Raw genomic sequence first — 25,636 nt, forward strand, 5'->3', positions numbered from 1 at the left:
TGGCTTGTGAGGCCTCACTTTCTGCCTGGTGACAACTGGTGCCAGGCCTCACCCATAAACAATGACGACTTGAAACAGCATGTACAAGAATCTATAGAAACAAACCATAGTACAACAACTTGGGATTTATATAGCACCCTTCGCACAGGGTAGAGTCTTGGGAGCGCTTAAAAGTGGCAGAGCCTGACGCCACGATGGGGAAAGGGAAAGGTGACTACGCAGAGTTAAAGGCATGATCTCAAAAGGCCGAGGGATTGAGGGCAAGTTCCAAAGTTTTCGGGGGTTATGGCTGAGAGCACAGCCGGCGAATGTGGAGCGGGGCGGGGCGGACATGTGAGACACGACTGGAGGTAAGCAAGGTGGTCCTGGTCAGGGACCAGATGTGGGGTAGAAAGGGTGGCTGGGGAGCGAACTTGACGCCTCGGTTAGACATAGGTTCAGTAACTCTTAGGGATAAGCCAGAGAGGTTGAGGAGGTCAGAACCGCAGGAAAGAAGACATCGACGGGAGTCGAGGAGAATGGTTTCTGTCTTGTCAAGATATAACTGCAGGAATTTGCACTCATCTAAGGCTTGATGTCTGACAAGCAAGCTGACAGAACATCGGCGGACCTGGAGTCAGAACTGGAGGAGTAGATTTGTGTGTCATCCGCATACATTTAGAAGTTGATCCCGCGTCTGCGGATAACATCGCCGAGAGGGAGGGTGTAACTAAGGAAAAGGGGCCATGGATGGCTTTGGGATATGCCGCAGGTGACCAGGCGGGGCATGGAGGAAAAAACGTTTCTGGAGGTGAAGTGATGGCGGTTGGTTAATAATAATAATAATCCTTGCATTTGATGTAGCGCTTTTCACGTCGGGAGGACGTCCCAAAGCGCTTCACAGAACACACTGTAAAGTGAATTGACTGTATATTTGTGGGTGAACACGGCAGCCAATTGCGCACAGCAATGTCCCACAAACAATCGCAGTTTGAAAATGACCAATTTATTATTGTTTATGGTTTTGGAGGGATTATTATTAGGCTCTGTGTGGAGTAAGGAAACTTGCCCAAGGTTTCGCCCTCTGCCTGGAATTTGAACTCAGGTCTCTCGCTTGCAAAGCGAGTGCTCTAACCATTGAGCTACAGGACTCAAGAGGGACTTGAACCAAGCGAGTCAGAAGGTTGTTGGTTAGGATTTGGAACTCATATAGTTGACACTCCGGGCGTGTGCTGCATTGTTAGAGGTGTTATCCTTCAGATGAGATATTAAACCAAAGCCCTCTCTGCCTGTTCTGGTGGTCATTAAAGATCCCATAACTCCTGGCCAATTCCCCTGAATGAAATTGGTCATTCACTCCATGGCTGTTTGTGGGACATTGCCATACACAAACCGGCTGACTCATTCATCCACAAAATAGTCACCCCATTTTATAGTATATCCAGTGAAGCGCTTTGGGACATCCTCCTGATGCAAAAGGCACAACAACTTACAGCACCTTCACATTGATTGTGTCTCAGACTACTTAACAGCGGTATGGTTTGACGCCAAGCTGGAAGGGGGTGGGGGGGAGTGACAGTGGAAAGTCTTCAAGTGTGATTTGGAGGGATTGAGTTACAGAGATTTGGGGTATTGTACCAAATGCAAGGATTATCATAATACAATTTACATTTATATAGCTCCTTTCAGGTTGTGAGAACATCTCAAAGCACTTGATTTTAATAGAATAGAGCCTCACATTTTGAAGTGGCTATTAACATATCTCCTACAGTATGGTACCAATTAGCTAAGAGCTGATTTGGGAGCTGTGGACAGAAAACCACACGAGACTGGGCAGAATATCCAGCCGTAGGTATTTTCTTGGGGGTGTCTTGTTGTTAATGATGTTGACCATGTGTAAAGAAATGTTTGGTAAGGAGGGCATTGAAGGTAAGTAGAGCAATTGGGATTGAGGAAGCCCAGATAAGAGGACCTCAATATACGTGATTAAAATGTGGCTATCTGAATACCCAAAAAACATTCTGAGACTAGTAGTAAATGTGTTGTTGCTTTCCAAACACTGCCTGTTTACAGTAGTTTCTGTGAAGCACTTTGATATGTCTCATAGACGTGAAAAGCGCTATATCAAATGCAAGGATTATTATTATTAGTGTTATTATTATATCAAATGCAAGTATTATTATTATTTGATTTTATTTACATTTAATGCCCTCCATACCAAACATTTCTTTACCCGTGGTCAACATAGCCTGTGAATTAAACCCCACTGCCAAAAATCCATGAACAAGCTGCTTGATTGTTCCATAGTGATGGATGAGGAATGAGAAAGAAAATAACAAAATGATCCAACAAGACTGCTCCCAATCTGGGATAGTTGTTTCCATGAATCATTCCCTAACTGCTAAGGGTAATAACCTCTGTAAGCTTGGTTTTCAAGTAACTTTTATAAATCTGATGTTGCAACATACGTGCTGGTGAATAGACTTTTATTGAGGTTTTGCAGTTCTTAAATTCTCAACACACCCAAAACTACATTGAACTTAAAATACTAAGGAGGGCAGCCACTGTTTGTTCCCACCGCCATTTGCAGCCAATAGTCCTGGTTATTAAATACAACAAAATTGTAGAGGTTCTCTCCTCCCTTGTGGTATCCATGTTCACATTCTCCCCATGAAACTGGGCTATCTGCAAAGCCATGTACAGTCATAGTAACCCACTGGGTCAACTTGGGCTCATCAAAATAATGTCTGGAAAATAAATCAAAATAATTAGTGATAGTTCAAGGTAGCAGAATCGGGCAGAAAATATATCAAAACACTGAAGGGAAAATAGTCACAGGGAAAAGCTTGGTGAGTAAGAAACACATTGAAACAATTTGTACCTAATGGAGGCAATTCACCTTGACAAGTCATAACTGCAGTCAGTATCTGTCACATTATAGAGAACACCATGTAACTGCCAATGTTTATGGACCATTACACACTACAGTACTCCTCCAACTCGACTAAAACATAAGTGCTCTATTTATTACTGTGGGTTAAATAACTGGTTTCAAAGAATAAGAGGAAGCTATTTCAGGTCTGCTTCTTAATTTAAAGGAATGCTAATCACCCAAACCAGACTTCTGTACAGTTACTTTTGAGGCAGCATCAACACCTCAGCATCAAAAGCAAATAGTGAACACAATCACTCTGTTTATGGTCATATCCTTACTAATTAATGGGATTGATATGGTCGTACATCAGCTTATCCAGCAGGGGGCGCCCGCAGCTATCGAGCCCTTGAATTTTCAGAGTTGGAATAAACTCAACCTGCTCTTTGCACTGGTTTCTTCCTCACCAAAACATTCACATGTTGGTTTAACTGTATAATAGCTGTACAAGTCGTAAGACTGAGTGAAGTTGCCAGGTTGTTCTTGTACTTCTTAGATATTAAATAAATATGAAGGAACTCAAAAGGCTGGAGTCCGCTTTCTTTCCTCTGTTGGATCGCGGCAGCACATAAACGTGATAGTTCATCCCAAGCCTTTGCAAAGTTTAATCCCACCTCTAACTTGTGAGATAAGGTTGGACTCCTTACATTCCTACAGGTGGAATCAAGAGCTGCATTGACAAAGATTCAGGTGGTCACAAGCAATTATTTTTCAGTGTTTCTAAACTTTCATACATAAGACCCCAGGAGTATACAGAAGCGGGGAAAAAAACACTGAGCTCCATATAAATATTGCATCCACAAATAAATGTCACCAGTGATCAGATACTGAATGTAGCAAGCAACAGTGAGCTTAGCACAGAAATGGATCCTAGCCAGCAGTGCACTGAAGTTAGTCAATTACAATTATAATCAAACCCAGGTCCTCTCACTTGTGAGGCGAACATGTTAACCACTACACAACAGGACTCCACAGTGTATGGCAAATGTATGAAAATTTCTACTTGTCTGATGGATAATTTGCATTCTCTTCCCAGAGGGACCCACACTGCTTAACAAATCCTGAAGAGGTTAGGTACGAGCCAAGGCTTGCAGAAAACTGAATGCATATTGGGGTACTAATGGAGTTTGACAGCTAACATTGCACAGCTTGCTGACTGCTACTTTTCCAGCTAGGACCACCTTATTCACTGGGGCTTCGGCAGCAGAATGAAAGACTCCTTCTTTTGTTGGCTTCAAGAGTCCCACAAAAAGGTTGAGCCGTCGACCCACTCGCCCGCCCCCCCCCCACCCCCCCAATCAAAAATCAGCACCACATGGTCAGGTTACATTGGGAGACATAGACAGACAGTGCAGGAAACAGCAACATCACAACAGCGCACTTATGGGACAGGAGTCATTTGTAGCACTTTTCACTTGTGTATCTAACCCACTTGAGGAATTCAAAAAGTAAATAAATGTCCCGGCACTGATCTTCCACCCCCTAAAGGAGCATTAAAAAAAACATATATTTTTTAAAAAGCCTAGTTTAAAGACACGTACATTAGGGGTGAGATTTTTTAATTTTTTTCTTTGCTCACTGAACATGCGATACAACACATTTTGATGGTAACTGGATTGGAACGTCCTCCTGATGTGAAAGGCGCAATATGAACATACTTTGGTGTAGTTATTATTATTATTGCCCCGGGCCTCTTCACACAATGGGGTCAGACAAAACCGAAACACAAGCTATTTGGCCCATCTACACTAAAGCTTTTTGCTCCTATCCCCTTTCCCTGCTATTAAAGGAAAAATATTACCCTTTAATTATTTCACTTCATGTATTTATCCAATTTGCATTTAAGTGCTGTTATGGACTTGCCTTCAACAGGCATTTTGGATAAAGCATTGCACATTCTCTCAATGGTAAAAGAAATTCCAAATGTATCCCTTTCTTCCTCCAGTGATGAGCCTCAATGTATATCCTATTACTGACTCTGATCAGTGAAAATACTCTCTTTATTCAAACTGTCAAAACCATTCAGAATTTAGAAAAAAACCATTAACTTTCTCTGCTCCACCAAATAGTCCCAACATTGCAAGTCTCTCCAAATAACTTTAATCTGTCCAAACAATGACCACAAACTGCACTGTCCTCAATACAAGCTAAAAATATCTGATAGAATGTTTTCCTTCTCTCTCCCCTTAATATATTCTACAGGAGTACATTTCGCACAAATGCCCCAAGAAAATGGCGTCCCCGCCATTATTTCTTAAGCCAGGATCAGCACAGTCTCAGCTGTCTAACAGGTTGCTGCACTGATAGAGACTCGCATATAAGCCCATAAAACAAGCTTGCGTGTCTGTGGGACCCTTGTGCAGACAGCCTGAACAGCAATGACTCAAAATCTCATTTTGATTGTATTTTATAAATGTCCACTTTAACCCCCTTACACAAGTAGTGCATCTTCATTAACAGACATATCTGAATGCTCAGTTTCAAGTAAATAATCCAGCCACTTCAAAACCATTTATTTTGCACTCAACCGTTCTAGGACGATTAGCCTGATAGGGCATCGTGCTGTGTGTGTAATTTCATACACATTCCCATCAATCAGGCAGTGGATAAGAATCCAAGCTTCCTGATGGATTGGAAAGCAGTGCTTTTGTAGCAGGGCTATTTGGATTGTTCAAGCAAAAACCCCTCAACCCACCCCCAACCCATAAATAACACATTTAATCACCAACAGAAAACTAGAGCGAGACACCTCATGTGATTATAAAGAGCACGAAGCTTAAATACAGCACTAATAAGACCCACATAAAACACCCTGCACAAACATTAGCAATAAATATTAATAGAAATCACTGGATGATTAAGCCTGAATTCACAGCTGACTGTGGGAACATGTTGTGCACAAACTGGCTGCCGCATTATAAATACACAGCCATTACTGACCAATTACCAGTGAAGATCTTCGAGATGTTTCGACATTACAGGGCTGTTACAAATGCAATGATTATTTTTGCTAAAGTTGTCTGATTTACTTGATTACCCAATGCTCACATCTTTTGGCCCTTTCCACTTTCCTCCTTTTTTAACCCGTTGCTGGGGTTACGAGTTCACATTGACAGAAACCCTCTTCAACCTTCCTCCAGTGGATATTCTTCATGTATAAACATTGTCCCCTAGACAGTGAGTATCGACTTCTAATTCAATCATGGGGGAACATCACAGCCGAGCCTGAACCTGTCCTCACTGGACATCTGCACACAACAGCAGGATCTAGATATTGCCCTCAGTTGGGGATCACTGAAGTCAGCTGCAATGCCCTCACACCAGTAAGCTCTGCACACACCAGAGATTGAATCGGGCACTTACCGGAGCTGTTCCAGTAGCTGGTTTATTCTTTGAGGGAGGATGAAGCCAGTGACGGTACAGAGACATGCCTTTTCCAGGACTGTGTTAGGCTCAGGCGAGCAGTAGGTCGAGAGGAAGCTGTCTGCTTGGTTTTTGCTGTTGGTGAGTAAAAATACTGAACTTTAAATCCAAAAACTGACCTCATTTCAGTCATGTCTAAGATGGTAAGCACAGTACTTTTGTAGCTTATCCATTAGGGCTTTGGCTCACAGGGGGGAGGACAAGTCAACCCACCCAAGTATGTAGACTTGCGGTGCTCATTTCAGCTCCACTTACATCCCCCCTCCCCCAAGCCCAGAAGAACTGTTGTCAACCCAGCCCCCTCTCCTTGGACCCAGGAGAGAGAGGAAATGGGGGAGGGGGAAGAAGAAAGAACTTTGCTCTTAATTCACTGTGTCAGTGACATGTATTGGTCAATATTAGGCAGTGTCTGTCAGTCATTTGAGATCTTGCTCTGCATGACACTGAAGTATATCTTTTGATTCCCACTGCTTGCTCAGCCGTTGACATTGCGGCGTGCAGCTGTGGTGAAAAAGTCAAACAAGGTACCCAGGTTGCAGACTGCAAATCCAAAAGGATAATGTTAGTCTAGAAAACACCAGCCTAGCTCCGGGCCAGAAGCTTGTTGGTTCATGTTCGAGCCCTATGTCAGGACTCTGAGCTCAAAAGCTGACACTTGGGTACAGTAGTGGAGGAGTACTGCATTGTCACTATATTTACACATTACAGATTCTTCTTCCTATAAACTATCCATGACAGAATTAATGTAAAACCCTTTAATACATTTTAACGTGATGAGGTGCTGTCAAAAATACAAATTATTTCTGACTGGTTAAGCCCCATCTGGAACACTGTGAACCTAGGGGAGCGTTATGATGGTCTTTAGAGAATACAGGCCGGTTCATTCACTAAACTCACCAATTCACGTGGCTGAAGATACCACCGAGCCAGTCAAACAACTCCTCAGACCCACAGGATTCCCCCAACTTCCCTTCCATTTCATTACTCAGCAGAACAGGACAATCAGTGTCCTTTACTACCCTGACAGACACTGTTGGCCGATGAACCTTGCACTGGTACTTCATGAAATAAGACTGCAAATTGACACCTTCTCCATCTGGATCTTAAAGAAATAAAACATAAATGTGATTAGAATCACATTTCTTCAAATTAACTTGTATATATAAAACACAGGATACTGTGGGAACGACTTTTCAGTCCATAAGCAGCCATAATGTCCATTTCACCTATTAGCATAAAAAGAAGCCACTGAATTTGTCTTAAGATGTCACACAATCATGTTTCAAAAACCTTTGAAGGTATCACTTTCCACCACATCCCCAAATCAAATTTCAAACCTGCCAATTAATGCCCCACATGCACAGAATGACTTGTGCAGTTAGGACCACCCATGGTTAGTATTTGCTGGTAGGATCAGGTACATGTCTCCATCTCCAGACCTGCCTGGAGAACCACTCCATATCTGTATGGGTATCTCCAGGAGCCGTGTCAACCTAGTGAGACCTTGGTTACTGCCCCTCACCCCACAAGGATATTTCTAGGACCTTTTATAAAATAAACTCAAAGAGAACAAGGGCTAAGTGAACTGGATTTCAACCCAGAACTTTCCAGCTCCAGCATAAAAATATACATGGTCAGGAAAGATCATTGTGCTCCACCTGGCCTGTCATAATGTTTGATAAATACAACTCATAGTTTCCTATTGTACCTCTTAAATCTCTTCTTTTGCTAAAATAGGAAGATTTTACTGACTGACAGTAAGCATCATTCTTTGAACTTAAGTTCTACATTGTTCAAAAGTAAAAAGTAATGTGCTGAATTGACAAGCATTGAAGCCTGTGTGAATCTCTGCTCCATCTCTGCTGATGAATCCTCTTACCTGTGGGCTGCCAGGCCATCAGAAAGTCAAATGTTAGAGGCTTTTTCTCCTTCAGTGCCCACATTACTCGGTTGTATCTCTTTTTACCAGGAACAAAATTGGCATCACTCAGGTCAACAGTAATAACTGCAAAATATACAGAATGATGTTAGGAACCCCAGAAGTGAATTCCAGGATGATTTGCAGAGAATGAAAATAACAGGCTCCAATAGCAAACAGACAGAAACAAGGCCCATGCACACAGGATTATTATTAGAAGCAAAAAAGGGGTTGGAAGAAATTATTTTACAAAGTTTTCTTAGAATCTCAATCATGTTACCAGGTGTAGCTATTGAGGCCGAGTGAATTGAGACATTTAACAAGGGAACTGGAGAAGAAAGAATGATCAGCTAAGGTTCCAGCTCCTAATGCTATTATTATTGATTCCTGCCAAAAAATTGAGTGAGGACCGCAGTGGGTTCGTGCTCGCCTACATGGGTGACTACCCAGCCTATTCTTGGTGTTTAGTCTCACACATGAAGAGCCACATGGGTTAGCTACCTCAGAGCTAGATTCCAGCACAAGTCAGACCTTGAAGAGTGTTTGAGTGTGGCAGGGGTGGAACAGGGGGAGAAAGAGAGGTACTAGAGTTGTTGAAGTTATAAAAGTCAATATTTAACTGTGAAAATTCTGAACAACCTAACAGTCATCTTCCAAATCACCACATCAGGTCAGTGTGCAGCGCCACATTCAGAGTTTTTTTTGCCCAAAGTTAATATTAACAGGTACTTTTCAATTTTGAACAAGGAGTGGATCTCCTGCAGGATCTCCCAGTACATGTTTCCAGTCAAGTATCAGCAGCACAGGGAAAGCATGTTCAGTGCTCAGATGCTGGCATCACAAGTCAACAATTATAATAATAATAGTCATAATAATCTTTGCATTTGATAAAGCACCTTTTACATCAGGGTGACATCTCAAATTGACATCTCAAGTTACTGCAAGGTATAGTGATTGCGTATTTTGAAGGGAGCAGCTAACTTGTGCATTGCAAAATCTCACGATCAGCTATGAAGTGAGTGACCAATTTTATCTAAATCTTTTCAAGAGCGCTTGCTGCACTTGCTCACGTACCAAACCCGTGGCAACAAACCGTACACAAAATCAGATTACTCCTTCCACTCCTGCCATAAAGGCACTTCCTTATCTCCTCCAAGTACTCAGACTTCAGGTCCAAAAACCGTTAAGCATTCTCCAAAGTAAAGAGAGTAAATCCACACACTGAACAACCCAAATCAATCTATTTGAAAAATGTCTCCTCTTAATATTTCTAAATAGTTCTGACTTGTATGAAGGCTGAGGGGAGGAAAGGAACATATTCATTTCACGAGGGGATTCTTTTCTCTTCACCCACAACTTTCGACAAATATAACTACACGGTTATGTTAGTGTAGAATATGTGAACACAGGCAGAAAAAATCCGAAAGAAGGAAAAACTGCTTTATTTTTCTTCTGACAATTCTCTCCCCTCCTCAAGATGTTCAACTCTTTTTTCCCCTTAAAGTACAGCTTCAACAACAACAACTTGAATTTATACAGTGCCCTTCATGCAGGTAGCATCATCTCAGTGTTTCAAGGGCACTACGCAGCAGCTGGACCTCACGCAAGTGGCAGTTATTCTTGTGATAACCTTGACAGTGATCTTCCAGTGGGGTCTTTAGTTAGTGGTCAGGAGCAAGAGTCCTGGCAACCTACCTTCCCGTCCCTAACCCGGGGTGCCTGCCGCCGGTCTGATTGCTGTTCAGCCTCCACTAGAAAGTGTGTGTGCATGAACGCCAATAATTGTGCCCCCAACTGAGATAAGCTGACAGCACAGTCCCAACATTTGAAACTGCCACATTCCCTTTAAATCCACTGGAGGTTTTTCTCTCCACATCCATTCAAATCTAACTAAAAGGAAGACAAAGGAAACGGAAGCAAAAGCCCAACAATCAGTCAGCTGTGGAGCACCTGTGAATGTGGATGATTCAGTGCTCTGGGAGGGTGTAAACGAAATGAATGGTTTGTACCTACTGTGTCTCATCGTCTTCCTGTGTGAATACTGCGAGGGTCGTCCTTCCAGCCCAAGCTCTTCATACGTATCCTTGTCAACGGATAAAATTAACTTTCCTGTGAAAATGCAACAGTCCTGTAACAGCGACTATATTGATATTTTAATTTCAATCCTCAGAGGATTATTTTTCACTTAGTTTCTCATCACCAATAAAGAGTATTCTGGGTTCACTATCAGACGATGAGATCGAAGATGGCAGTCAACAGTTTTGAAAATAAACTTCAGATCAAACTACTGTGCCAAAATCACATGTTGGATTGGAATTTGCAATCAGTGGATAGATCATGATTTGGTTTAAGGAATAGGAAGGAATATTGCAATTTGGCCCCAGTAATATTATAAACTCAATGAACATCAACTATTAGTTATAGAGAAGTGAGAGGGAAAGGGAGGAAGTTGGTACATCCTCTTAAATGATGAGAAAGAATGAAGACATTTACTTACCTGTCGGCAGTAGAGCTATTGTGTTGTTCTGGTCTATTCTGGTGTTGTAGGAGAGTGCGTAAATTCCCCCTGAAAACATGAAATGTTTGCAAAACTCACCACATTGGATATTTACAACTAAGAAAGATATTGTCGATAATGGCTAAGTGTAAAGGAATAATCATTGTGCGTACAATCAGTGGGGTTTTGTGTGTAAGGTTGACTCAGTGGGAGCATCTCACCTCTCAGTCAGAAGTTTGTGGGTTCAAACTCCATGTTGAACCCCATATCATCTAAGCTGACACTCCAGCACTGTGCTGCACTGTTTGAGATGTCATCTTCAGATAAGATGGTAAACCGAGGTTTTGTCAGCCAGTTCAAATGAGCGTTAAAGATCCTATGGCAGTATTCAGAAAGCTAAGGGAGTTTCTACTGGTGTCCTGGCCAATAATCCTACAAATAAAATTGGTCAACTCCATGGGAGTTTGTAGGACATTGCTGTGCACAAATTTGGCCGCCACATTCATCCACAAAATACAGTCACTCCATCTTAGACTATATCCTGTGAAGCGCTTTGGAACTTTCTCCTGATGTGAAAGGCGCCATCCCAAATGCAAGGATTATTGTCATTGTTGTTATTACAGTTTAAAACAACAACAAAATTACATTTGTATTAGTTTTAGTTTCACGATGGGAGGACGTCCCAAGGCGCTGGACAATCAGCGTTTCGGATCCGAGCTGGGGGTCGGGATCGGGGAGGGTGGAGGGCAGGGGGGGGAAGGAGGGTGACCTAAGGCACGGTTGAAGAGGAAGGTCTGGGAGGGGGCGAGGCAGAGGGACTGCGGGATGGAGTTCCAGAGTATGAGGCAGAGTGGCTGAAGGCCCGCCAGCCAATGGTGGGGCGGGCGAGGTGAGGGAATGTGAAAATTTCTAAATGTTTTTAATGATAGATCAGTCAGATCAATGATACTGGCTGTTATATATGAATGGATGTTAGTTTTCTTAGTATGTTTAAAATTCCTAAAATAGCTACTTTTTGCAGGAGATTAATATTTTGTTCACCAGGTATTTTGTCAAGCCATTTCTGAATAGTCTTAACAGTCCCAGTTGCACCGATGATCGTAGGAATTATGCTTTACACTGCCATATATGTCCGGATTCAATTTGTAGATAGTTATATTTCCTGATCTTCTCTAGTTCCTTATTTTGCATGTTGTAATCACTTGGGATAGACACATCAATAATACTTTATGTACAATCCATTCGGCTATTTATGATAATATCTGGTTTGTTACAGATTACTGTTCTATCTGTACATACTTGTGAGTCCCAGATTATTGTGATATTATTTTTCTGTGTCACTTTTGCTGGTTGATGTTCATGCAAGTTAGTCTTTACACCAATATCAGTGTTTACAAGTTATCCAGTGAATATATTTAGCTGCATTGTTATGTTGAATCAGACCTTGGATTGTCCTGGGGCTGGACATGATGACAATATGTGGTCTAATATTTCTGGTGCTGATGTAAATATTATTTACATAGTAATAATAATAATCCTTGAATTTGATATAGCGTTTTCACGACTTCTCAAAAAGCTTCACAGAATATACTGTAAAGTGAATTGACTGCATTTTTGTGCGCGAAATGCAGCAGAGGATGACCCACAAACAGTCATGGATGAAGTGACCAATTTATTGTTTCTTTTTCTTGAGGGATTATTAGGCGTGTGGAGTAAGGAAACTTGCCCAAGGTTTCGCTCTGCCAGGAATTGAACCCACGTCTCTCGCTTGTGAGGCGAATGTTCTAACCACTGAGCTACAATAATAGATTGTTAGTAATAATTATTGTTATTATTATCATTATTTTTATGTTATTATTGATTGTTATTATTATTGTAATTATTACCTTTCTTAACAAACGTGTTGATGAACTCAAACTCAATCATTTCATAAACCGGTAATGTCTTCACCAGATAATAGTCTCCTAAACCTCTGGTTAAGGCATCGACTCCCGGAGGAAGCAACCCACATTCTGGGATTAAAATGGAGACCTATGTCAGAGCGGAAAAGAAACAGGAGTGAAAATCACAAGATTAAAAGGATATAAAATGAATTGCATTTATTAGTAGATTCTTCTAAAAACTATGTTATGATGCAGGACACAAGTAAATATTCTGGAATATACTTAAAATGTCTGCCACCACTGTTGGATTTTGTAGCTCGGTCAATAACAATAGCAGATTGGCTGATTTCCCCCTCTCTAACCCTGAGGACTGTGCAGTCCTGGCCGGGAGCAGCAAATTCAACACAGACTGGATCTCAAACCAACAAGCTCCTGGTCTGTAAAATGCAGCTCGGCATCATCAGGGATGCCCAACTGTCCCTATTTATATATAAGTGATAAAATACCCAGGAAAACAGTCACAGACGTTAGAGAAAACACATGAAGAAGAATGATAGTAACAATGCATATCTGAACAAGCAGAAATAATCCATTTAAAATGTATTGTGCTCAATTAAATCTGTACTAAGATTATCAAACCCTGACTTCAGGAGTAGTTTAGGTTAATAATAATATAATAAGTGAAAAAGTATAAAACCAGCGAGGCAAGGGCGACAGGTACTGTCCTGGACCTGCTCTCACCTGTCACTCACTCCCAGCTCTGCTCTCACCTGTCACTCACTCCCAGCCCCGCCCCCCTTGTCACTCACTCCCAGCCCCGCCCCCCTTGTCACTCACTCCCAGCCCCGCCCCCACTTGTCACTCACTCCCAGCCCCACCCCCCTTGTCACTCACTCCCAGCCCCGCCCCCGCTTGTCACTCACTCCCAGCCCCGCCCCCGCTTGTCACTCACTCCCAGCCCCGCCCCCCTTGTCACTCACTCCCAGCCCCGCCCCCTTGTCACTCACTCCCAGCCCCGCCCCCACTTGTCACTCACTCCCAACCCTCACTTGTCACACTCCCAGTCCCGCCCCGCTTGTCACTCACTCCCAGCCCCGCCCCCACTTGTCACTCACTCCCAGCCCCGCCCCCTTGTCACTCACTCCCAGCCCCGCCCCCTTGTCACTCACTCCCAGCCCCGCCCCTTGTCACTCACTCCCAGCCCCGCCCCCCTTGTCACTCACTCCCAGCCCCGCCCCCACTTGTCACTCACTCCCAACCCTCACTTGTCACACTCCCAGCCCCGCCCCCGCTTGTCACTCACTCCCAGCCCCGCCCCCTTGTCACTCACTCCCAGCCCCGCCCCCGCTTGTCACTCACTCCCAGCCCCACCCCCCTTGTCACTCACTCCCAGCCCCGCCCCCGCTTGTCACTCACTCCCAGCCCCGCCCCCGCTTGTCACTCACTCCCAGCCCCGCCCCCTTGTCACTCACTCCCAGCCCCGCCCCCTTGTCACTCACTCCCAGCCCCGCCCCCACTTGTCACTCACTCCCAACCCTCACTTGTCACACTCCCAGCCCCGCCCCCACTTGTCACTCACTCCCAGTCACTTGTCACTCACTCCCAGCCCCGCCCCCTTGTCACTCACTCCCAGCCCCGCCCCCTTGTCACTCACTCCCAGCCCCGCCCCCCTTGTCACTCACTCCCAGCCCCGCCCCCACTTGTCACTCACTCCCAACCCTCACTTGTCACACTCCCAGCCCCGCCCCCGCTTGTCACTCACTCCCAGCCCCGCCCCCACTTGTCACTCACTCCCAGTCACTTGTCACTCACTCCCAGTCCCGCCCCCGCTTGTCACTCACTCCCAGCCCCGCCCCCCTACTTGTCACTCACTCCCAGCCCCGTCCCTTGTCACTCACTCCCAGCCCCGCCCCCCTTGTCACTCACTCCCAGCCCCGCCCTGACTGACCTGACAGTTGTAGTGATGGCCGGTCACTTGCTGGCGGTGGCGGGAGCTGCGGTTCTGGAAGTTAGATTTCTCACACACCAGGAGCCGCCGCGCGCACGTCTCCAGCTCTCGCAACATCCCCACGTGCCGCCGCCTCTCCTGCTCGTCTGCCCGCGCCACAGCCCAGCGTCACTTCCTGCCTTGTAGCCCCGCCCCCCGGCGCTTTGCGGGAGCTGTTGGGCGGCGCCACCTGGAGGCTGGAGGAGCGCGGCACAGGCCGCAGTACAGCACAGGCAGCAGGTTGGGTGCACTGACGCCCAATTGGGCGGGTTTTGTTCTGGCTTTGGGCGATGCCCAGTTTTTAATTTAATTTAAACCATCAAATAGTTCTTCTCCTTTGAACACCTTTTCTTACAGTTTCAAAAGCACAACAACAAATTGCATCATGTCAGGACGGCGGGGCCGGGAGGGTGGGGTAGGAGGGCGGGGTAGGAGGGCGGGGCCGGGAGGGTGGGGTAGGAGGGCGGGGTAGGAGGGCGGGGCCGGGAGGGTGGGGTAGGAGGGCGGGGTAGGAGGGCGGGGCCGGGAGGGTGGGGTAGGAGGGCGGGGTAGGAGGGCGGGGCCGGGAGGGTGGGGTAGGAGGGCGGGGTAGGAGGGCGGGGCCGGGAGGGTGGGGTAGGAGGGCGGGGTAGGAGGGCGGGGCCGGGAGGGTGGGGTAGGAGGGCGGGGTAGGAGGGCGGGGCCGGGAGTGCGGGGTAGGAGGGCGGGGCCGGGAGTGCGGGGTAGGAGGGCGGGGCCGGGAGGGCGGGGTAGGGGGGGGTAGGAGAGTGGCCGAAGGAGCGGTAGGGTTGGGTTTTGATACGCGCCTTGAAGAAGGCGAGGGAGGGAGTGAGGTGAAGGGAATGTGAGATGGAGGTCCAGAGGGCGAGGACAGAGAGGATTAAGACCGGCTGCCGATGGTGGGACGGACGGGGGACATGGAACAGGCTGGAACCTGCGGAGTGGAGGGAGTGGACAGGACGATATGGGGTCAGCAGCTCCAGAGTTAGGGAGGGGGCGAGGCCATGGAGGGCCTTGAAGGTGAGGACCAGGATTTTGAACTCTCGCCGCTGGGGGATGGGGAGCGGTGTTGTCGGGCGAGGCTGGGGGTGATATGGTCACGGAGCCTGGGGCGGGAAAGGACTCGAGCTGCATAGTTCTGGCTGATTAGCAGCTTGTGGAGGGAAGAGTTAGGAAAGCCAACAAGCGTTGGTGTAGTTGAGCCCAGATGTGATGAACACATGGGTGAGGGGTTCGCTGACCTGAGTGGTGAGGCAGTAGCGGAGGTGGGGGAAGGCAGAGCGTGTCATGGCACTGACCTAAATTGGCCACTCTGCTACCCCATAGGAGACAACACATGATATTGAGCTATTTGGGGGCTAGTTTTGGTGAACTTTGGGCTACAAATGTTTTTTTAGTTTCCGGCCACCCTGGCTACAACAGGCACTTCAGCCAGAGCAGCTCTACAGGCACCAGGTCCCTTATATTTGCTTTTTCATTAATAGCTCTGGTTGCTGTTAAGAGGATTGATCGTGTTTTATGAGCAAAAATGCAGCCACTTTGGGCACAGCAATGTCCCACAGCCTTGGGAGTGAGCAACCAAATAATGTCGTAGGATCTTTGATGTCCACCGGAACAGGCAAGTGGGACCTCGGATTAACATCTCAGTGTCACCTTAGACGATGTGATTCTAAGTCCTGATGTGGGGCTTGAACCCACAACCTTCTGACTCACTGATGAGAGTGCTACCAGACTAACCCCCAACATGCTTTTGAAACATTGCTGTCACAAAGTGGCTGCCACTTTCAACTACAAATGCAGTTACTACACAGTAAAAATTCTGTGAAATGCTTTGAGATATTCAGACAATCTGATGAGACGCTATTTAAAAATGTGAGAATTATCATTCTTAAAATGTACAATTCAATGTAGGTTTCAATCAGAGGATGGGGGTGCGGGGAGGGGCTGTTGTTATGCTTTATCAATTAAATATTGTACTGCAAACATTTCTGTATGTTTTATGTTAAGTTCTTATATGTTTTAAATGGAATTTCCGTTTCTCAGCAGGTTTTATTTGTGCATTTATTGAAAATGTATCATAATGCGGCTAGATATAGTATCTAGTTCAGACTGATTTTCAGTTCTTGTATCTCTGGTTGGAAAAGTAAATTCATGCATTAATAAACACAAAAGAGTGGACAGGACATGGGGACAAAAGGTTGAGTTATGCTTCTACCAGATTCTTGCACTTCATTTTCTTTGTGCACTGTGTTGATAGACTTCTTGTGAAGTTTTTAAAATGAATCCATTTAATCATGGAGAGACTACTCAATGCCAATCACGTCCGCAAGTACAATCAATATTGTAGAACTGTAGAAGTGGTTACGTAACCTTTTTTCAAAACATATTTGTGCAGTCTTCATGTTCTTTGTAGGACCTTGCTAATGCTAATGCTTGCCATTTTGCCTTCCAAAACAGTCATTCACTTGACAGAAGTAGCTTGGAAGCACTTTGATGTGGGACGTCCTCCCGACGTGAAAAGCGCTATATCAAATGCAAGGATTATTAATATTATTATTATAAGATCCTTCTTTCTCTACTCTGATGCTGAAAGATAATCTGGTATGAAATGGTGAGTTAGTTTAGGATGTGTACATGCAGTTTTGAATTTCACAATAGCTTTAAGGATAATCTTATCTGTTAAGATTTGCATAAACCAGTCACCAGCAAGCAGAGGGTGGTGATCATTTATTCTTGCCTGGATTAGTGATCAACAAGAGGAGTTTCACAAACTTCCATTCGTAACAGAAAGTGGCTCAAAAGTGGACACGTTAAGACACAACAACAACAAAATTACATTTATAGAGCGCCTTTCACGTCGGGAGGATGTCCCAAGGGGCTGAAAGATACCAGGAAAGAATACCAGCACTATCCTAGGGTAGCAAGATGATGTTAATATGTACAAAATAAGAAAATAACTTTTGGGAACCTATTAAGGAAAAAGCAGTTGTGCCAGCTTCAGTCAGTTGGTAGCACTCTTGCCTCTTTGAGTCAAAAGGTTGTAGGTTAACGCTGGAATGCACTACATTGTTGGAGGTGCTGTCCTTCAGATGAATCGTTAAATTGAGATTCTCTCTTCCGGTTCAGGCAGCTATTAAAGATGCCGTAGAACTATCCAAGGGAGTCTCCCTCAGCGTCCTGGGCAACAATCCCTCAGATAAAATTTGTTACTCCCATCATGGCTGTTTATAGGACACAGCTGTGTGCAATTGTTGATGAAATGCTCGGAAAAAATGCAAATTCAAGTATTATAAAATCATTAACATCTACCTGAACAGGCATAAAGCCCCCATCCCCTCCCCCCAACCCTTCTTGGTAAGCAAGAGAAGATCTGTAAAGTAATCCACCCTGTGACAAGATGTCATCAGGTTTCAGATGAAGTTATAAAGTGCATAGACTTTACTTTTGTAGTTTATACTTCACCTGAGCTATACAAAGAGATGTTACTGTCTTATGTTAACACATTCATTGTCTATTATATTCAGTATTCAGTATCTTTTGGACTGGGTCCTCCTCACACAAAATCAACTGTGGCTTGCCATTAGTTTAAATCAACTCTCCATATTTTCTCTGTAATGGTCATGAAGGGACTGGAAAACGTTTTGATTTGATTACCTCAGGAATTTGATTTGCGCTTTTTCTATTGAAGCTTTCCCCCTGGTGGAGTATTGTCAGTTATAAGGTGGATTATCTGGTTAGAATTGATGATTTATAATCCAAAAATATAAAAATGCAAATTGTTGTTGATTTACATAATCTTTTCTTATGTTCTTAAAACAAAACAGTTCATTGCCTTGATTAAGAGTCTAAACAAATATCCTGTCTTCATAGGAGAATGTAAAGCTTTCCAGATTCATGTTTTCCTCAGGTGGACTGAATATAATACACATTTACTTTTATTATGTGCCTTTCACGTTGAGAGGACGTCCCAAAGTGCTTAAATGGACAGTTTTTCCTTAAAGCAGAGAAGTAAATTCTGCCTTGCTTTCAACTTCTTTCCTTCTCATGCCTTGAATTATTATTATTCAAATTCTGAGGGGAAAGCACAAATCATCTTCATCACACCCAGGTAACTCTGGTTCCTGGCTGGACAGCTCGTCTTTTTCAAATACAGGACTTACTTTCCCAAAAACGTTCTTCCCAAACACTGAGCAATAGTGTAGAGCTGGATATATCTTCTATTCTTTGGTGAATCAATACCAAGAGAGGTTTTAGATTGAGGGTTATTACCTGAAGAAAAAAGGTGGAGTTTAGAGCCGTTAGCTGGAGTGGGGATCTAGTGTGAGAAAGGGTACAGTGAGCTCATGATGCTTCCTTCTGTTTTGTAAATTTAATGGGATTTTTTTCTATAATTCAATGTCTTGATGGTATTGTTGTTGGGAATTCTTAGAGAGTCATTAGCAGACCACAGAGTATTCTGTTCCTGATATGTGAACAAACATCTTTGTTAGCCTCTTTATCACCTTTGTGACTCTGGGTTCAAACGTACTTGTTCTTGGTCTATCATCTAGCACCAGTCATCTACCTTCCTTAAAGGCCAGGAAGAATCAGCAGCTTTACATCTATTCATTATAATAAGACATAGTGCCTTATCATATCGTCAAGCAGTCTCAAAGCTCTTCTGAGGATATACTGTGTATTTTGTGGTGTAAGGCGGCAGCCAGTTGCGTACAACTGTGTCCCACAAACAGCCATGGAGTGAGTGACCAATTTTATTTTGGGGAATCAGGAGAAACTCCCTTCTCTTTTCAAATAGTGCTATGGGATCTTTAACGTCCACCAGAACAGGTAGACAGTACCAGATAAAGGGCCCATCTGCCTGTTTAATGCTACCAACTGAAGCAGGCTGTCAACCAAGAATACATCTTCTGTCAGAATTATGATGGCTACAGACATTAAAAAAGTTTCTCCTTTAGTTATTTTCATTGCATTGTCATGCCCATCAGTCTTGCAGATAAATTTAGCATTCATTCTATGAACTGTTTGTGGACTTTAAATCCCACAAACTGTAGGCAGTTTGCTTACAAGTATCTAGTCACTACAGCTGGCATAGGAAAATTGGCACAGGAGATCATTCAGCTAATTAAGCTTTCACAATCAGATGGAAACTTGGTTTAATGACTCATTTGAAGTCTGACAATGATGCGACTCCCCAGGACTGCATTGGAGTGTCATTTATAATCATGCGTTTGACCCCACAACTCTCTGATGCAGAAGCGAGGGTGCTCAACTGAGCCAAACTGATAATTACCCGTAGGCATTTGGTTTTATACATTTTACTAAAATCTTTGATGTTATTCAAAACAAGCGATTATTGTTATTAGATGTCATAAGAAATGTCCCTGCCACTGTGCCAAAGTCATCAATCAGCTCTGTGTGCGTGTGTCTGTGTGCGTGAGCATTTTGTTGCTGTGACATTGGGTTAAGGTTCCATCGGTCCATCCCTATTACTTCAAATAACCTGTCACATAATGATTAACTACAGCTGATATGCAATGACAACAGCCCCTTTACTATTTCGCTGACGGGTTCCAACAACAAACCTATCAGGTGATTTAAAGATTTAATTTATGGTTAAGTGCAAGCAACGGAGGGCATGTGATGGCTCCAGTCCATTTCCCCACAAACAAAATCTGGTCACTCCATGACTGTTTGTGGGACACCCCTGCGTGCAATTGGCTGCCACATTTTGCCCACAAAATATAGTCATTCCACTTTACAGTATATTCTGAGACGTCTTCTAACAATTTTGCAGAATTTTTAGAATCCACCTGAACTGGCAAATTCATGTCATCCGATTAATGTCTCAGCCAAAGAATGACAACTCCAGCAATGCAGTAGCCCCATGCACTACACTGGTGCCAACCAAGACGATGAGCTCAGAGTCCCAAAGCGGAGCTTGAATCCACAACCTTCTGATCGGAGTGCTACCAATGAAGCCAGTTTGACACCGAGGCTCAGGAATGTATGTTTGTTACTAGATTGTGAAAATGTGCGTGCTCAGTGTTACCTGTTGCACTCACTACTTTGCTGGACTTCCTCGAGTCCAAAATCGAGGGAATCCACACAGCTGCCACTGCCCTCCCAACTTCCAACCCCTCCCTACCCTCACCCCACACAATTACCCATCTGACAATTACCCATCCCTCCTTCCACACCTTTGAATCTGTCACCCTCTCTTCTGTCTTCAACACGGTATCCTCCATGAAGTCCCCTACCTGCTCCCTGGACCCCATCCCCACCCCTCTCCTTAAATCCCAGCTCCACCTCCTTGCTCCACTACTCGCCAACATCATTAACCTCTCCATGTCATCTGGCACTGTTCCTTCCCCCCTCAAAACAGCCACTATCACCCCCACCTTGGAAAAACCTTCCCTCGACCCATCACAGCTATCCAGCTACCAGCCCATCTCCCCTTCCTATCCAAGGTCCTTGAGAAAGCCGTTGCCTCCCAGCTTTGCTCTTTCCTCTCCTCTCACTCCCTCCATGAACCCCTCCAATCGGGTTTCTGTGCTGCCCACAGCACAGAGACTGCTCTGGTCAAGGTCACAAATGACATCCTGACCATGTGTGACCAGAACTCCCTCTGCCTCCTCGACCTCTCCGCCTCCTTTAACACCGTGGACCACTCAATCCTCCTCCACCGCCTCTCCTCCCACCTCAACCTTCAAGGTTCTGTCCTTAACTGGTTCAGGTCCTACCTCTCACACCGCCTCCACTTCGTCATAGCAAACAGTTTCTCCTCCAGCCCCCGCACTGTCTCGTGCGGTGTTCCTCAGGGCTCTGTCCTCGGTCCCCTCTTCTTCACCCTCTAGATGCTCCCCCTTGGTGACATCCACATGTATGCGGATGACACCCAACTCTACCTCTCTGCCTCCACCCTGAACTCCAGGACTACTGAGGTCCTGACCGACTGCCTGTCTGACATCAAGTCCTGGACGAGGGCCAACTTTCTCCAACTCAACGTCAGGAAGACTGAGGCCTTCCTGATTAGCTCGTGTCAGCGCCTCTGCACCTCAGGCGCTGGCAGCATCAGCCTCCATGGCTACACACTCAACCTCACTAAGCCAGTCTGGAACCTGGGTATCTTGTTTGACCTTGAACTGTCCTTTCTCCCCCACATCCGCACCATGACCGGTACTGCCTACCACCACCTCCGCAACATTGCCAGACTCCGCCACTGCCTCACCCCTCAGGCTGCCAAAACCCTCACCCACGCATTCGTCACCTCAAGGCTCGATTACTCCCTCCTCATCGGCCTTCCCAACTCTTCCCTTCACAAGCTGCAGATCATCCAAAACTCTGCACTCAGGTACTCTCACGCACCAGGCTCCGTGACCCCATCACTCCCACCCTCGCCCGACTCCACTGGCTCTCCATCCCACAGAGGATCGAGTTCAAGATCCTCGTTCTCACCTTTAAGGCCATCCATGGCCTTGCCCCCTCCTACCTCTCTGACCTGCTGACTCCCTACCAACCTGCCCGCTCCCTCCGTTCATGATGCTCCGGCTTACGCCCTACCACCGCCCGACCCGTCCTACCATCGGTGGCCGGGCTTTCAGCCTCTCTGCCCCCACACTCTGGAACCCCAATCCCATGGTCCCTTCGCCTTACTTCCTCCCTCGCATCCTTCAAGGCCGGTTTCAAGACCCTTCTCTTCGACCGTGCATTTGGTCTCCCTCCCATCTCTCTGCCTTCCCTCACCTCTACACCACCCCTCCCCCATGCTCGGTCCCGACAGCTGACTGTTCAGCGCTTTGGGACGTCCTCCCGATGTGAAAGGCGCTCTATAAGTGTAATTTTGTTGTTGTTGTTGTCTTTGTGGATCCCTGACATCTCTTTGGTAAGTACCGACTGCCCACATCCTCTCACCATAAGTTTTCTGCTTTCCTGGAACTGCATTTCTCTAAAATTCTGTCATTTCATATCCCCTTGGTATGATTCTCCTACTTCCATGGCTTGTCTCTCATGCCTCTGTGTTGTCTTTGTTTGAGCACCGTTTCGTACAATTCCTCTAAATCCGTGCATGTTCAATCTAGCGTTGTTTCCAAACAATCTCTCCTGTGAGTCTTGTGCCCTCTGAGTGCTGGCATGTTGCTCAGCTGCCTTGGTATCTGTCTGTTGCACCAGGACTTAAAACTCATATGGCAGCTTGTCATTTTATACTAATCCCTACAGTTTACATTTACACTGATCTCCAATGCAGTCCTGGGGTGTGTTGCAATGTCGGAGGTGCCACCCTTCGGATGAGACTATAAAACAAGGTACTGTGTGCCTGTGCAGATGTTAAATAATAATAATAATAATAATAATCCTTGCATTTGATATAGCGCTTTTCACGTCGGGAGGACGTCCCAAAGCGCTTCACAGAACACACTGTAAAGTGAATTGACTGTATATTTGTGGGGAACGCGGCAGCCAATTGCGCACAGCAATGTCCCACAAACAGTCGTGGATTGAAAATGACCAATTTATTATTGTTTTTGGTTTTGGAGGGATTATTATTAGGCTCTGTGTGGAGTAAGGAAACTTGCCCAAGGTTTCGCCCTGTGCCTGGAATTGAACTCAGGTCTCTCGCTTGCAAAGCGAGTGCTCTAACCACTGAGCTACAGGACTCCACATCGTATGGCACTAGTGATAAAGTGAAGGCGGTTCTCCCGGTGATTTGGCCAACAAATCCCAACTTTATTTGGTCGCGGCTGTTTGTGGGATTTGCCGCCCGCATCCGTGCCGCCCGCCTCTGCCCGCACATACACAGTCACTCTATTTCAGTGATTCCCGTGAAGCGCTTTGAGATGTCCTTCCAACGTGACAAGGCACGACACCAAATGCAAGGGTTACTATTATCACAGCGCCTCGGTGAGCTCAAGATCATCTCCATACCCACCTCATGTCCCGAGTGGGCATGTGGCAGGACATGTGCTCAAGTTGGCGGCGCGGCTCCTTCCCCATCATCAGTGTAAGCCTGACCCTGTGCCTCTCAATAAGACTACGTCCCCCCCATGTGCTTCCAGGGTGGCTCCCTCGCCCTCTCAGTGAGGTCCCCCCCCTCTGACCCTCTCGGTGGGGCCGCTGTTGCCCCCCCCCCCACCACCCCCGCCCCGCGCGCCCCCTGGCGGTGGGTCAGTGACTCACCTCGCGGCTTTGTGTGTGCTGTGCCCACGTCTCTCTGACGCCGGCGGAGGGGGGGGGGGGGGGCTGTGGGGCAGGGGCTCGGGGGCTGCAAGTCACTCAACTCAGCCCCTGACGCCGAGTTGCCTTGTGAGTGAGTGAGTGAGTGAGAGAGAGGGAGAGAGAGAGAGGGAGAGTCACACACACACACACACACCGGCGGCGGCGGCGGCTCCAAGTCAACACACTGCGGCTCCGGATCAGCAGCGGAGCTGAGCTCTGTGGGACCAGTCCCACACCCACACCCACCGCCCCCTCTCCCCTCTCCCCTCTCCCCGGAGCAAAACCCCATTGAGAAAGTAAAGCGGCGCAGGTGGCGTTTCGCCCTTCGCTCAGTCCATTCCCCGCTGGAGAGGAAGGAGGAGGAGGAGGAGGAGGCGATGCCATGGAAGCCCACGACCCTGGGACGTCCCAGGTGTTGCGCGTGGAGTTGGAGAGAGAGCAACTGAGCGGCAACGCGGAGGAGGGGAGCGGCCCAGCGCAGCTCCGGGGGCTGCAGAGGGAGGCCGCCCCCTCCCCGGGCCCGGGCCCGGCCCCCTCCCCCTCCCCGGGCCCGGGCCCGGGCGGCCCCAAGCCTGCGGGCGGCGGGGAGCTGCGGCTGAACCGGCGCCGCACCAAGTCGCTGCCCTGCCTGCGGGACCCCTCGGACTACCGCAGCGACCTGCACGGGGGTCTGCGCAAGAAGGTGAAGTTCGCCGACTCGCTGGGCCTGAGCCTGGCCAGCGTCAAGCACTTCAGGGCCACGGACGAGCCGCACGTGCCCACCAAGGTCTTCCTGAGGCTCCGGAGCTTCTCCATCGTGGACGACCTGAACGAGAACTTCAAGGCGCTGGGGATGCACTGGCTCCGGGCCGCCTTCCTCATGCCCGGCGACAGCAGCGACTTCCTGCAGCGGGTGGAGCGGGACAAGGTGTGCCTGGAGCGGCTGACGGTCAGCCACTTCGAGGTGCACGGGCTGGTCCGGGCGCTGCGCCTGACCCAGGCGAAGGACGTGCGGGTCCGGTACAGCTTCGACAGCTGGCGGTCCTGCCTGGACAGCCCGGCCGCCCGCCTGGAGAGGCTGGCCGGCCCGGAGCGGGCGGCCACCGACCGCTTCTCCTTCAGCCTCTCCATCCCCCCCTTCATGGACCAGGGCTCCTTCGTGCACTTCGCCGTCTGCTACAGGACAGAGCACGAGGAGTTCTGGGACAACAACTCGGGAAAAAACTACGCGCTGCAGTGCGAGGCCAGAGCAGACCAACACGCTAACACTTAGCACTTCTTTTTTTCCCCCCCCCCACCCCTCCACCCCTCTCGGAATTATCTTTTTTTTTAATCTCTCTCTCTCTCTCTCCTTCCAAAATTTTGCATTTGTTCTTCTGCATTAAAAGAGATGCCATCTTCCTCTTTTTTTTATATATATGTACGCCTTCCCTTCGCGATGACACGGTGCCTTGAGTTTAGCAGAATATCACGAGCCAGAACCCCCCCCCCCCCCACGACCCTCACCTCTCCCCCTCTCCCCCCCCCCCCCCCCCCCCCCACAGCTATCATACCTTACAATCTTAGGATAATGCTCCAATTGTGTTAGTGAGTGAGTTATTGAAGGAAACGTAAGGCAGATTGGCCTCAGGAATAGCTTTTGGCTTCTGAACGAGACTAACTTTGAAATGGCAAAAGTTGGCAGTGCAAACACCAGACTTTTTAAACTTTTTTTTTTAAGTCTTACTTTTTTTTTAAATCATTGATTATTTTTAAAGCCCTTCCTTCCTCCCTCCCTCCCCCCCTCCCTCCCTTCCTTCCTCCAACGTAATTGCTCTGCCCAGAT

At 46.7% G+C, this 25,636-nt stretch overlaps 2 protein-coding genes across 2 annotated transcripts; one reads left to right on the forward strand and one right to left on the reverse strand.

Moving 5' to 3' along the window:
• Nucleotides 1-2,448: 2,448 nt before the first annotated feature.
• On the reverse strand, nt 2,449-14,773 carry rpp40 (ribonuclease P/MRP 40 subunit). The gene is made up of 8 exons (XM_007902653.2): nt 14,581-14,773; nt 12,636-12,780; nt 10,750-10,818; nt 10,266-10,361; nt 8,214-8,339; nt 7,232-7,436; nt 6,275-6,409; nt 2,449-2,726 (listed from the first exon to the last, which is right to left on the reverse strand). Exons 1-8 carry the CDS (start codon nt 14,695-14,697, stop codon nt 2,528-2,530), a joined length of 1,092 nt encoding a protein of 363 aa, XP_007900844.1. The 5' UTR covers nt 14,698-14,773; the 3' UTR covers nt 2,449-2,527.
• Nucleotides 14,774-23,563: 8,790 nt separating this feature from the next.
• Nucleotides 23,564-25,116, forward strand: ppp1r3g (protein phosphatase 1 regulatory subunit 3G). The gene is made up of 2 exons (XM_042346472.1): nt 23,564-23,617; nt 24,404-25,116. Exons 1-2 carry the CDS (start codon nt 23,564-23,566, stop codon nt 25,082-25,084), a joined length of 735 nt encoding a protein of 244 aa, XP_042202406.1. The 3' UTR covers nt 25,085-25,116.
• The last annotated feature ends 520 nt before the right edge of the window (nt 25,117-25,636 follow it).

Source organism: Callorhinchus milii, unplaced genomic scaffold (genome assembly GCF_018977255.1).
Source record: "Callorhinchus milii isolate IMCB2004 unplaced genomic scaffold, IMCB_Cmil_1.0 Scaffold2, whole genome shotgun sequence".
Classification (NCBI taxonomy): Eukaryota; Metazoa; Chordata; class Chondrichthyes; order Chimaeriformes; family Callorhinchidae; genus Callorhinchus; species Callorhinchus milii.